The sequence below is a fragment of the Strigops habroptila genome, chromosome 3 (assembly GCF_004027225.2).
Source record: "Strigops habroptila isolate Jane chromosome 3, bStrHab1.2.pri, whole genome shotgun sequence".
NCBI classification, from domain to species: Eukaryota; Metazoa; Chordata; class Aves; order Psittaciformes; family Psittacidae; genus Strigops; species Strigops habroptila.
In genome coordinates this window covers 77854136-77867176 of record NC_044279.2, presented here as the reverse complement: position 1 = coordinate 77867176, position 13041 = coordinate 77854136, and the positions used below count along the sequence as shown (strand labels likewise).

Below are 13041 nucleotides of genomic sequence, written 5' to 3'. Positions count from 1 at the left end.
GAAATGGTGTTCCAGTAGTTACATGATGTTCAGCAGGGCAACAGCTTTCCTTGGCACAAGGGGAAACAGATTTTACAGTCCACAGTTACGTGTCATTTTCCTTTACCATGTATTTATTTTTGCCTCACTGGAAAAAAATGGCTAGCAAGGAGTTCCTCTTAAAAGAGAGGCCTTTCCTCTGGCACTGAATGCACACAGGAGAGGTGCTACGAACACAGCTGTCATGAGTAGCAGGGTGTTGTCCCTGCCCCCAGGGCATGAACACACACCAGTTCTGCCTATCTGGGCAAGAGCAAAGGCATGAACCAGCCTTCCAGCCTCTCCAGGCAGCAAGAGGATGAGCCCCACCTCTTTCTCCCCCAGTTAATTGGTTCCAGATCCAGCTTAGCCATGTGTCAGGGAAAGAGGAGGCAAGAATGAAGGTCAACAGAACACACGCAACAGTGACCAGGCAGCTAAAGGTATGAACACTCCTGTATTAAAGTGCAATTAAAAAAGTTACAAACATTCATGGTTGATTTTTTTTTTTCCTTTTTTTAAATACAGAGTTACTACAATATCTCTAACTCAGACCTAAGAGGTGTTTATAGATAAGGAAATTTACTTCCCCCCATGCAGGGCTGCTTTAGGAATTTCCACTTGCAAGTCATGCAAGCCTGACTTACAGGAGAGCCCTGGCACACAGGGAAGTAAGAAGGAAAACACTCCTTCCCCTTCACTGTGAAGGTAGGAAAGCTGTAGGAAGCAGCACGATCACCCCATATCTAAAGGATCACAAGTGTCTCCATCAGACTAGGGAGACTCTCTTCAGAGCAGGTTTAATTGCACTATGTTCTAAGGAGGAAGGAAAGGTTGTGGTTGAGCAGCCAGTCCCTGCAAGAGAGCTGAGCGTCAGTAACACCCACCCCAGGCAGCAGTTCCCACCCGAGGGAGGGCACTGCACCCGCAAGCATCCCAGCTCCGGTACTGCAGCACTTGGATGCGGGCACGCAACTCCTGGCTGTGGCGGCTGAAGGAAAAGACAAAGCCCATTTCCCCCTGTGGAGCCAGCAGACAGCACAAGCTTGCTCAGCACAGGGAGCTGTGGGACGCATCTGACAAGGCTAGTGCCAGGCCATCTTCCTAATGTAACAGGTTTTGCTCCAAGCCAAGCAGCCTCCTGAGCAGCACTTGTCTCCATTACATGGCACAGGATCACTGCACAGACACGGGACCTGCCTCTAGGAGAGGGGAAGGCAGACTGATCCATACCTCCAGCCTGTCAGCTCACTCACTGCCCTGCAGCACGCCTTTGTTTGCTTTTCTGTTCAGTGTCTACAAGGACAGGCTGAGTGGGGCCCACCCCCTTCCCTCTTGCATAGCCAAATGCTTCAGTATCTCTCTGGATCCACTTCCCAAGTTTGTCACCCCATGACTGTTAGTCCAGGACGTGAAACACGCTTCCAGCACAATAGTGTCCAGAGTCCTATCTCATGGTGAACTGTGCCAGAATTTCAGGAAACCTAACACCTTTCTGGGGCTCCCAAGGATCTATGCAAGGAACCTCATGGCTCTCTATACCTTTCCTCTTGGATGGTGCTTCAGAAGAAGTCAAAAGTTTGGCATTCCAAGTAGTTTTAATCCAAGATCCCAGAGCCTTCATATTTTAGTCCTAGATTAGTTGTGTGGTATACTGGTGGTTTAAGATGAAGTCCATCTCCCTCCTCAAGCCAATGGCAGAGCAAAAGGTTAGTGCTTCGACCCCACGAGATAAAGTAAATAAGAAGGAAAGTGCTGTTGTTCCACCTTGTATTGCCACTGACTGTTTAAGGAGGGCAGGTGCTCAGCTGCCCATCACTACATATATTGTATATACACAAAGAGACCTAGAGATACGCTAACCCAGGGGGTAGGGGCAGCCAAGTTGTCTTCAGGGACAGAGTGTGTGGAATACTGGTTGCAATTTCCTTCTGCTAGTTGTTCTTCTTATCCTCAGGAGGTGCATAAGGAGGTGGCTGATCCTGGAAGGAGATACAGTACAGTCAACAACCCTGCTTGTTTCATGACGAGCTCTTCCCAGGCGTTCTCAGGCTTGGCTTACAAGAAAAACTGCTCTTCAGTGAGCTACAGAGCGAGCCAGGAGCTGTGTTTTAAGCTGTCATTTCATCACACCATTCCTCTCTAGTATCAGTACACTCCAGGATATATGCTGCCTCCCACAACGTTTCTAGTGAAGGTCCCCTCAAAACCAGGCAACAAACGGTCTATTGCAAACAGACCATGTTTAAAATTGCATTTAATCTTTTTTAATCACCATCCTCCATTCACTTCCAGGGCTTTGTTGATGTTCATAGCTCTGACCCAGCAGAGAGCAAACCCTGGGCTGAGGGCCAGCTTTGCTGCTCCCTCAGTCTCCAGCCCACCACAGAGTCGCGCGAGGCAGTGAAGGGCACAGGCAGATCAGCTGTCACGTACCACTGTGTAAGCTACAGCCTACCTACCACCTGCCACTGACTGAACAGTGAGAGACATCCCTGTCTCCATACAGCCCAGAAAATGAGAGAAACCCACATGCTCTCCTCCTTAAGTGACCTGCTGCTCTGTAACTCTTCCCACTTTCAGGCCCATCAGAAGCAGAGCACTCTGTGTGTTCTCTGTGCCCATGCAAATTTGTTATGCTTTTAAGAGCAACACAAATACCGAATGGCTATTTCTGGACAAATCTTAAGGCACTCCTCCTTTCCTGATTGAGGATTTAACATGGGACCAACAGCCATACCTTCCTCACAGGAAAATGCATACTTTCTGTGCTTGTTCAGTATGAAGGCACACTGGACTTTGCTAGGAAAGCAAACCGTTGTCTCTGCTAGCAAAGAAGAGGAAGGAGGCACAGGCAGACCAGAGGCACAGTACTCACCACAGGCATGTATACATTGTGTGGGTTGGCAGAGTTGTAATATGCACTGGAAGTGGCTTCCATGGCCCTACTGTCCCCTAGAAAGGAAAGAAAAAGCCATCTTAAACGCCTTAGGCAGTGGCCCAAGCCCCAGAGCCTTCTCCCCAAGCCACAGCTCTTTCGAGGAGGCAACAAAGATCCAAGGAGGCAACAGCAACTGCAGCAAGCTGAGTTAGAATTCAGAGCTTTGGGAAAGCTGCAAGCTGGCAAGAGCTGACCACTAGCTGTGCAGTGCAGAGCTGAACAGTTCCCCTCCTCCTTCTGTTACCTCAAATAATTGATCAAGACAACTCTGAGCTCCTGAAACAACAGCTTCTCCACCCCATGCTGTGCCCACAATGCCACTCACAGCTTGAGCCCCAAGCACCCTTCTGCACCTGGACTCTGACAGCCCCCCAAGTCCCACTTACCTGGCATCCCTGGGCCCACCGGGGCTGCGGGAGCTGAGGGTCCTGCGGGAGATGGCCCGGAGTAGGGGGGGAGAGGAGGTGGCACAAACATGGGGCTCATGTTGGGAAGTGGTGGGTAAATACCTGAAAAAGATGAAACTGCACTGATGCTCTGGACCACAGCAATGGGACAGGGTGGAAGAGAGCTCACAGGCTCAGCAGCATGCTGGCTCTGGACGTTTGGCAGGGGTGCAGACAGCAGGGATTTGACATGCCAGCAGGCAACAATTCTCTGCCACGCAGCAGCACCATTTACAAACAACATTTTCACCTCCCACCCAGCTGCAAATACAGAGACACACAGGTGTGATCAAGAGTTCATGACAGACTTTTGCAAGGATGAGGACACTTGATGAAGACAAAACTACAGTAACCCCCACCATACCACCATGATTTCTTTACAGCTAACACCAAACACACCCTGCCGGTCATCATCACACAACTTCCAGACCTGGAGCCTGGGCATATGGATATCCCATGGGCTGTGGAGCAGGTCCATAGGCATTCATAGGAGGTGGTGCATAAGGATATGGTCCGTTGGGTGGTGGAGGAGCTGCATAGCCCCCGGGAGCAGGTGGGGTGGGTGCATATCCTCCGGGAAAAGGTGCATAGCCATAGCCAGGGTTCTGGAGAGGAACGCCGCTGGAAGCTAAGGAGCACATGTTTAGTAAGCCAGACATCCTTTTGTTACAACAAAGTGCATAGACTAAAAGGAAAATAGTTCTCTTCATGCAGCATTGCTTCCCTTCATCTAAATTCCCTACACAGTCCTGGCGTGGTGCTGTGCTTGAGAAGCATCAGTCTCCTCGCTGCAAGTTCACAGGGTACTAAAGGAAGCCCACTGCAAAAATACTAGCTATCAGGCCCTAGTCCAATCACAGAGCTCCCACTGCTGGAGGAAAGACCACTCTAAAGCAAGTAGGATGCTTTTGCTTCTTTTTCAAACTTTCTTATCGGGGGAAAAAAATCTTACCTTTTTAAATGCACATTTCCCTAAAAATAAAACTTTCTTATCAGAAATTCTTCCCCCATTTGAAAGTTTTAAGTAGAAGTTATTTTTTAAGATGTATTTTTCCCCTCTCTCCCATCTTACTCCAGTATTATAGAACTGAGATGAGGGTAAGTGAATCAATTTTTCACCATTACATATTTCAATTTTATTGCAAGAGGAATAAGGTTCTGCAGAAAAAGGTGGTCCACCTCAGGAGCTCAAACCCAACAATATTCTGACTGCAAAAGGCACTAAGATGAAATAAAGAAAAAGGACTGGAAGTTGTGGCTGCCCCATCCCTGGAAGTATGGGGCTGGATGGGGCTTTGAGAAACCTTGTCTAGTGGAAAGTATCCCTGCCCATGGCAGGGGGTTTGGAATTAGATGAGCTTTAAGGTCCCTTCCAACCCAAACCACTCTATGATACGATTCTATGAAGGGAAAACAAAAATTCCCCCGGAAAGGTTAAAAAAATACATAAAAAAAAAAAAAGTGGAAGTGTGCACAGGGTACCCTTCTTCCCATGAAGTTCAAAAAAAAGCACTATTCTCTAACTAGCTCAGCCAACCATGGGAGAACTGCAGCTCTGAAGATTCCTTACCATTAGAGGCAGCTTTGAACATCAGCTGTCCAAACTCAATGGCTCCTCCACTGTTGAAAGTCAGTTTAAATGTCCCCTGCCCTTCCCAGCCACCTAGGGGAGAGAGAATTAGAAAATCAGAATTGAAACAACTGATCTCCTCAGTAGCAGTCAAGACAGCAAACCAGCTAAAACTCCAATTATTTTGGAAAGAGACATGGCATTGCTAGCAGATGACCCCAAAAATAGCATCTCCAGAAGATCAGGAATTTATTTCTTTACTTTTTAGAAGACAATTCCCACTATAGTTACGTAGAAGCAGCCTACTCTAGATAGTAGGCTGTCTTGTTCTTTCCTGAAAGGTTTAATAGAACCTAATAATGAACACAGTGTAAAGAAAAAACACTTCATTCACTGAGGATTTTAATCGAAAGCCCTCAGATGAAGTCTTATTGCTGACCTCAGTGGACTACAGATCAGGATCTGCAACTCAAGCTAGGATTTAAATCAAATGCAACACTTAAAATCTATTTGACATGTGGAAGCTCAGACATATTATAAACACTTCAGTAAAATATCGATTTTTTGGAAAAAAATGAAGTAGGAGATGATACTGCAAGATAATTAAAGGTGCTTTGTTTTGCAGGGGCTTTTTTGGTGTTTCTTTTGGGGGGTGCTTTGGGTTTTTGGTGTTTTTAAGAAAAAAGATTTCATTTAAATAAAAGATTTCATAGAATAAGATTTATCTTCTTTGCCTAACAACGGAGGTAGTAATAAAGTATAGAAATGCAACAAAACAATCCACCATGAACAAAGTTAGCCCCTTAGATAGTCACCTCTTTAAAACCACTGTCTTAGTACGATTTCAGCCTGAGAAAGTGGGCTGACCCACAATCCACAGAGGATCCAGTCACTTTAAAACATTGTTAGAGGCAGAAAGCAAAAGTATAAGCTCTCTAGATGCCATCAGAATGCACATAAACTAATTCCAGGACTGAAGAGTGAAGAAATTTGAATCAGAGTCCTTGTTTTCAACCCCTGGTTATCTTCTGCAATTCCCCATGTTTGGTCATGACCAAATCACAGTTTCATCATCAAATTGAGAACAAAGCTAAATCACTGACATACAGCAGCATCGTAGCTGCAGCAAACAGCCCCAAGTTGGTAAGTGGCTAGTGATCTCCAGAAAACAAAAGTGTTGTTAATCCTGTCTATCAACACCAATAACTGCTGACTCGGTCACTTACCCACCCTTCCAGGTCAAAGACAGGAGAAAACAAGCACATGTGGAAACCGAGTAAACACGACATAGACAGCAAGACAAAAGTTACAGGATTAAACAGAAGTCATCCTGTGAAAGTCAGTTACCAGCTTTGGGGGCAGGAAGTAACACAGAAGCAGTGTCTTAAAAGTCAGAAGACACAAGTTACCTCAGTGAGGCCATCTCAGGTGTACTGCCATAGCTACTCTGCCCATAAGCCGGTTATGTGATGTTCAACAGAAAAGGACTTGCAATACTTGGGAAGAGGTCAGTCTACAAAGCACAGGCACATACCTCCTGCCTCGGCCTGGATCTGTCCTTTGATGTAATTGGCAGAGAAAACAGGCTGCTCAATTGAGCATCCTTTCATCAAATAAAATGGCATCATGAAAGACAGCATAGGATCCTTCCCCTTCGAAACAAAGATCATCTGCAAGACAGGAGGGAATGCCTCTGAATTATATGAATTAGGTATAAAGGGTGGTCATGGAGTTCTAGTTGTAGTAGCATCCAAAAAGAGGATAATTGAACTCCTGCTATCAGTATGCATTGTGTTATTTCACAGCTTTAATATTGCAGGAACCCAAACAGATCCGATGGCACATGGCTCACTCGCCTGAAGCCTGTATGCTGAAAAATCATAAACCACTTAAAACACATGTGCACATTTAGAGAATTTTATTGTGCTGCTGTCCTGGTTTCAGTTCTAACAGTTAATTTTCTTCCTAGTGGCTGGTGCAGTGCTGTGTTTTGGCTTCAGTCTGAGGTCAATGCTGGTAACACAACGATGTTTTAGTTGCTGCTGAGTGGCGCTTACCCTGATCAAGGACTTTCAGTCTCTCGTGCTCTGCCAGTGAGGAGGGGCACGGGAAGTCAGGAGGGAGCAGAGACAGGACACCTGACTCAAACTAGCCAAAGGGGTATTCCATACCACAGCACGTCATGTTCAGTATAGAAACTGGGGGGAGTCACCCAGAAGGGCAGATCGCTGCTTGCGTCACGCTGGGTACTGGTCAGCGGGTGGGGAGCAATTGTACTGTGTAGCACTTGTGTTTTCTGAGCTTTCATTTCTTCTCTTGTTGTTTCCTATTATTATTGTTATTGTTGGTATTCTTTCTATTATCACTATATTTTATTTTAGTTATTGGACTGTTCTTATCTCAACCCATGGAGTTTACATTCTTTCGATTCTCCTCCCCATCCTGCCCTAGCGAGGAGGGGAAAGAAGGGGGTGAGCAAATGCCTGCGTGGTGCTGGATTACTGCCTGGGTCTAAACCACAACAGCTGCTTTTTAAGGATAAGCTATGACAGTTTTCAAATAAAGTAATATTGACTGACACATTATATGAAATACATTCTCTAGACAATGATATCCAGGACTGCATGTGCCTTTGTACGGAATGGGGGTTGTGACACAAGCACAAACTATCCCAATTCCACCTTCCTTTCTCCTACCTACTACTCTCAGTGGTTCCTCCTATAGCAAAAGTCACTTCTTCTATCATCAGTTAGGTTTGTGGTCTAAAGTCTACAAGATCCTTTGAGAAAGAAGCAGCCCTGCACCAGACTTACCCTGTAAGGGGTGAGATAAAGCATCCCTTTCTTGGTGCCTCTGAAGGCTTCAGGCTTGCCCGTCACATCACTGAAGGAGAGCTCCACATCTTTACACTGTTTGAGAACACTAGAGGAAGAAATCAAACAAATCGGAGAGACAAACTCAGCAACAGTTCTGACCCACACCCCCACCATGCAGGGAGGGGGACAGCACACCAGAAACAACGAGTATTATCTCAAAAGAGTCAGTTCTAATGTGGGCCCTGCCATTTTTCCTTTGGACAGAGATGGGTGATTTATGCAGAAGGGAAGAATTCACCCTCTCACCTCCTCCACAAAGGGAAGATTTAAATGACAGTTTCTCTTTCTGCCTCCCAAACCATCAGGCCATTCCTTCTCATGCAGAGGAATTCCTCTCTCTGCATGAGAAGACCCTTAGCCCAAAGGTCAGGGCACAGAAAGGGTGGAGGTGTCTGAAACCACCCCCTTGATGCCCTGATATCATCTCAGAGCAAGCCTCTCTCCCCAGATCTATGCTCGAATCCAAGACTGGCCACCACACAGGAAAACAGCACTGCTGTAACACCGCACCCACTGTGCAAACTGAGGAAGTTGCTTCACTAATACCCTCACTGCTGACCCTGCTTCACATGATTTAAGTAAGTATTTGTAATAAACAGCACCATGCTATGGAACAAAATGAGGAGCCAGTAATGTCAGCAACAAGGTTGTTATTGTTGGATATCTACGGGAACATGAGAGAAGTTTGCTTGTGACACAAAGCCAGATGAGAACTGTGATCACCACAGGGTCAAGGGTATGGAGATGCCTGAAAAATTAAATGTATTTTCAGGAAAAATTAGTTAATTTGGGTAAGCGTGTCCCTGAATCTGCAGGGCAGATCCTAAACTTACCACCTAGTAAGAAAATTTGCAGAATAAACAAAAGGGCCCTGGGGGTGACAAACTTGCAGCGTGTTACAGTGGCAGAAGGATCTGAGGCGTTTGATAGTTCAAGAGCTCGCAGAACAAAACACAGGCCCCTAACCCCACACACACCTGAAGAGGCTGGGCCTAAAGTAATCCTGATGTATTCTGATCAGCATGCTGTAGAAGTCAGATCGAGCCAGGAAACTGCAAGATTACTGGGGAAGGGAGGAGTCAGCAGGGCTACCACACAGGAAAGCAACCAGAAGCCCCGCAGTTTGGGGTTGTGTGCTCTTTAGGGAGCAGCATAAGAGTATAGATATATCTGAAAAATGCAGCCAGCCAAGGAGGAAGACATTAAAAAGCCTAGCTTTAATGAGAAAAAAAGCCCCAGCCTGACCAAAGATTTCTACTGGGAAATTACTTCATAGCTGAGTAAGATGCAGATTCCCAAACTGGCTGGGAGGGACAGAATGATGAGACTGCAGAGCACTTTCCATTTCCAAGATGCAAAGGGGAAACATTTCTTCTAAGCTAAATAGTCAGCTCCTCAACAGCCTGGATCTTACCAGAACACTTCCACAACCATGTCCTGTAGCAGCGTTTCACGTCAGTTTGCCTCACTGGGAAGAATTTCTGCATAGTCACTGTAATGTTTACTCCTTCCCAGCTACTCACACACACAAATTACACACAGCAGCCAGCACCACTGGGCGTAATGAGGCTGCCGAACTGGTTTGCCCCTGCATGCCCATCCAGGCTGTCATGGGAGGGCTGTACATCCCACAGAGCCACACTGCACCCACCTGTGACTAAGCAGCACCTTGAAGAATGGCTTGAGGTCAAGGATAAAGAGATCTCCTTTAAGCCAGCAAGAGCTCTACATGCCAGAGGACTTCCCTGGCTGAAGTACTAGCAGTCAGTTGTGAAGTCAAAATTATTCGAAGCATATTTCTGGAGACTATTTTTTCAACTCAATGACCCTTTACTAGGCCTCTGGTTCCTCAGGCTTCTCTAGCCAAAGCCAGGATGCCAGGAGCACCGGAACAAAACCAAACCAAAGCCCAAGCCTGCCAAGCTGGTCTGTCAATCCCCACTGTGGGGGAGGGCAGGCATCGAGCAGCTGCCTCTGCTTTCACGAGGAGAGGACCTGCTCCGCTTAAGTATCACCCTGGACGACAAGTTTTCCTTACTTTGAGTTCATGCGATTCAGACTCCTACCTTCAGCAGCCTCTGCCCCTCTGACATCACTAGCCAGTTGTATGATATAAAAAAAGCCAAACAAGTCTTTGTGTTTTGCAGGTGATGGCAGCTCACTCTTCACCCAGGGTGCCTGCTGGAATAGCACAACAGTGAAGATGGAGCTGCTCTGACAACTCCAGCTGGGCCTGCTCCCCACCCCAGCCCATTCCCACTTTAATGAGCTCAAAATGACACAGCTGCATGTGCTTGCAGCCCAGAAAGACAACCATGTCCTGGGCTGCATCAAAAATAGTGTGGCCAGCAGGTTGAGCGAGTTAATTCTCCCCCTCTACTCCACTCTAGTGAGACCCCACCTGGAGTTCTGCATCCAGCCCTGGGGCCCCAAACACAAGAGGTACAGGGAGCTGTTGGATTGAGTCCAGAGAAGGTTGATGAAGGTGCTCAGAGGGCTGGAATAGCTCTGCTGTGAAGACAGGCTGAGAGAGCTGGGCTTGTTCAGCCTGGACAAGAGAAGGCTCCAGGGAGATCTTAGAGCAACTTCCAGTGCCTAAACGGGCTACAAGAAACCTGGAGAGGGGCTTCTTACAAGGGCAGGTAGTGACAGGACAAGGGGAATGGCTTTAAACTGACACAGGGGAGACTGAGATGAGCTCTTAGGCAGAAATTCTTCCCTGTGAGGGTGCTGAGGCGCTGGCACAGGTTGCCCAGAGAAGCTGTGGCTGCCACATCCCTCGCAGTGCTCAAGGCCAGGTTGGACACAAGGGCTTGGAGCAACCTGGTCTAGCGGAAGGTGTCCCTGCCCGTGGCAGGGGGTTGGAACTGGATGAGCTTTGAGGTCCCTTCCAACCCAAACCATCTGTGATTCCATGATAATAACGCAGCCCCCAGGGCAGGTCGAGTCCGGAGGGGACGGGGGTCGCCCCAGCGGGGCCCTGCTGCCTCCCTCCCCCGGGCTCCGCCAGCCCCGGCTGAGCCCTGCTGCGGGGTGAGGGCGTGAGGAGCCCCCCCCGGCCCGGCCGCACAGGCCCGTTCCCCGCAGCCCCCCGGTACCTCTCGGCATTGGGGATGACGACACCACCCTGCTGCGAGTGGTGCCTGTTCAACGCCATCTTGTCCCCCGCTGGCCCCGCCTCTGACTTGTGATGTCCACCCGCTCCGCTCCCCCCATAGGGCTCCGCTCCCCTCTACGCCCCGCCCCCGGTGACGCGACCCGTGAGGCGGACGTGAGGCGGTTGCTAGGTGACGCGGGGTTTAATGGCGGCCGGCGCGGGGGACGCTACATCAGGCGGTACCGCCCGGCCCGCTCCGCCCCGGGCATTGCCCCGCCATGGCCAGGCCGGCTCCGGCCCGCACAGGGCCCGCGGGCGGCCGCTGGAGAGGGCCGCGGCCTGGATCCCGGTTGGGCCCGGGAAGGCTTTTTCCCCAAGCCGCCGGTGCGGTGTCTGGCTGAAGAGCGTCCTCTGTTCGCGCGCCGCTTCCTGGTGTCCAAGGCGGCTGCTGCGGCGGGAGAGGAGCTGGCAGTGTGCCTTGGGCAGCCGTTCCCCAGACGCCCGCTCACCGGCTGTAGTGAACCGTAATTAACTTGTCCTCACGACTAACCACAAATACTAGTGCCTGCACGAAGTGCTGCTCGCTCTTCTCGCCCTCTGCTCACTGCATAACCGCACCTGCCCAGGTGTTCGGTGCTGTTTTAGCCTGGTGGAACTTGTCCAGCCTTTGGGATTTACCATGCGTTGCATAATTTATCCGGTGAGTGGCTTTGGTGGGGAAGAGTTGTCTCTGAACACACTGAGGGGATATCTCCAGTGCAAAATTTAGACTCTACCCTCTATGGTATCATTCAAGTGATACCTGAGGGGAACGCCTGGCGTGCTGTGGTCATCTGGGGCTCAGCTGTTGACACACAAGAGCTGGGATCTGTTCAGGCTTTTCCTACCTGGTCCATCCACAGAGACTTTTTCCCAAAGGTATCTGCAGCTGTCGCACAACATGTGAAATTCTTTATGTTTGCTGTTTGTAGACCTTCTGACAGATGAGCAGGTGGCAGTGAGGAATAGCTGAGCTTGCTTTTCTCAGCATGCTTTTATGGGTCCTTTAGAATTAGTCCATAATCTGGCAGGGAATTATAGAGCAGAGCTTAAAAAACACCTTATTGCAAACAAACAAAAATTCCTAAACCTATAGAGCAAAACACACAGCCTTGTCCTTGCAATCCAGTTACAAGCAAAGGAAAATCTCTCCCTTCTGTTGTGTGGGGTCTGTGTTGCTTTCACTAAGCAGGGCAATCTCTGCCATAACCCTTGTTTGGGCTCAAGAGTTGTAGGAATTACCATACCACAGCCCAGGGTTACTCAGACCAGTGGCAAGGAGTTCCTCTAGATGATGGAGCATTGCTTTGTGCTTCAGCGCAGCAAAGAAGAGGAGCTCTGAGAGAGTGTCTCCTGCTGCTCTGGGTTTTAAACATTATGTAGAGGCTGGGCTGGAGCAGCCAGAGCAGAGGAGGCTGAGAAGATGCTTCTGGTAGCCAGTGATGCTGGAGAGGCCTCCATGGCCAGTGGAGACAAGCTGGGAGGAGGCTCTGACCCTGCGTTGGGCTGTGGATGCCCAGTGTAGGTGGCAGGATGGGGAGCAGTGAATGGTTTCTCTAGGGTCCGTGGTACTGGTGATGGGGCTTTTGTTCTCTGCAGGTTGAGCAGGTCTGGTGCAGGTGGAAGGCTGTATGTGGAGCAGTGAACATGGGTAGTGAAAGGACCATGATGGCCCTCGCATCCCAGCAGTGCTGGGAATGTCTGGTTTGTGTGAACAGGTGGGAACACAGGAGTGAAGAGGCCTTCGCTTTGCAGTGACAGCACCAGAGAAAGCAACAGGATGGACATACGGTCTCAGATGGTTTTGCTATGGCTTGGAGAACCCTCTTCCCAGCCCTGGCCCATGTACAGCTCTATCAACCAACTGAAGGCTTGGCTTCAGTCCTGCTCTGCTGTTCCCTTGCTGGGACCTCTTCCTCCCTTCCTCCTGTGCCAGCCTTCCCAACCCTACCCCAAACCCATTGTACTCCCCTTACTTGCAGCGCTGCCATCCCGTGCCATGGCATTCTGCACGTGCATTTGAAGTGCAACTGGCAATTCTCCTGGAGGTGACA

General features: G+C 49.0%; 1 protein-coding gene across 1 annotated transcript; it reads right to left on the bottom strand.

The window, feature by feature from the left end:
- Positions 1–444: 444 nt before the first annotated feature.
- Positions 445–11055, bottom strand: WBP2NL (WBP2 N-terminal like). Its single transcript, XM_030479626.1, has 8 exons — positions 10950–11055; positions 7789–7897; positions 6510–6645; positions 4976–5068; positions 3836–4033; positions 3346–3468; positions 2897–2973; positions 445–2000 (listed from the first exon to the last, which is right to left on the bottom strand). The coding sequence occupies exons 1-8, from the start codon at positions 11006–11008 to the stop codon at positions 1953–1955; spliced, it is 843 nt and encodes a 280-aa protein (XP_030335486.1). The 5' UTR covers positions 11009–11055; the 3' UTR covers positions 445–1952.
- Positions 11056–13041: the final 1986 nt, after the last annotated feature.

Coding starts and splice junctions, on each gene's coding strand:
- WBP2NL (XM_030479626.1), bottom strand. CDS start 11,008: ATGGCGTTGAACAGGCACCACTCGCAGCAGGGTGGTGTCGTCATCCCC. Junction 2,974..3,345: donor GGTGGGCCCAGGGATGCCAG/GTAAGTGGGACT, acceptor TTTCCTTTCTAG/GGGACAGTAGGGCCATGGAA. Junction 2,001..2,896: donor ACAATGTATACATGCCTGTG/GTGAGTACTGTG, acceptor ATCTCCTTCCAG/GATCAGCCACCTCCTTATGC.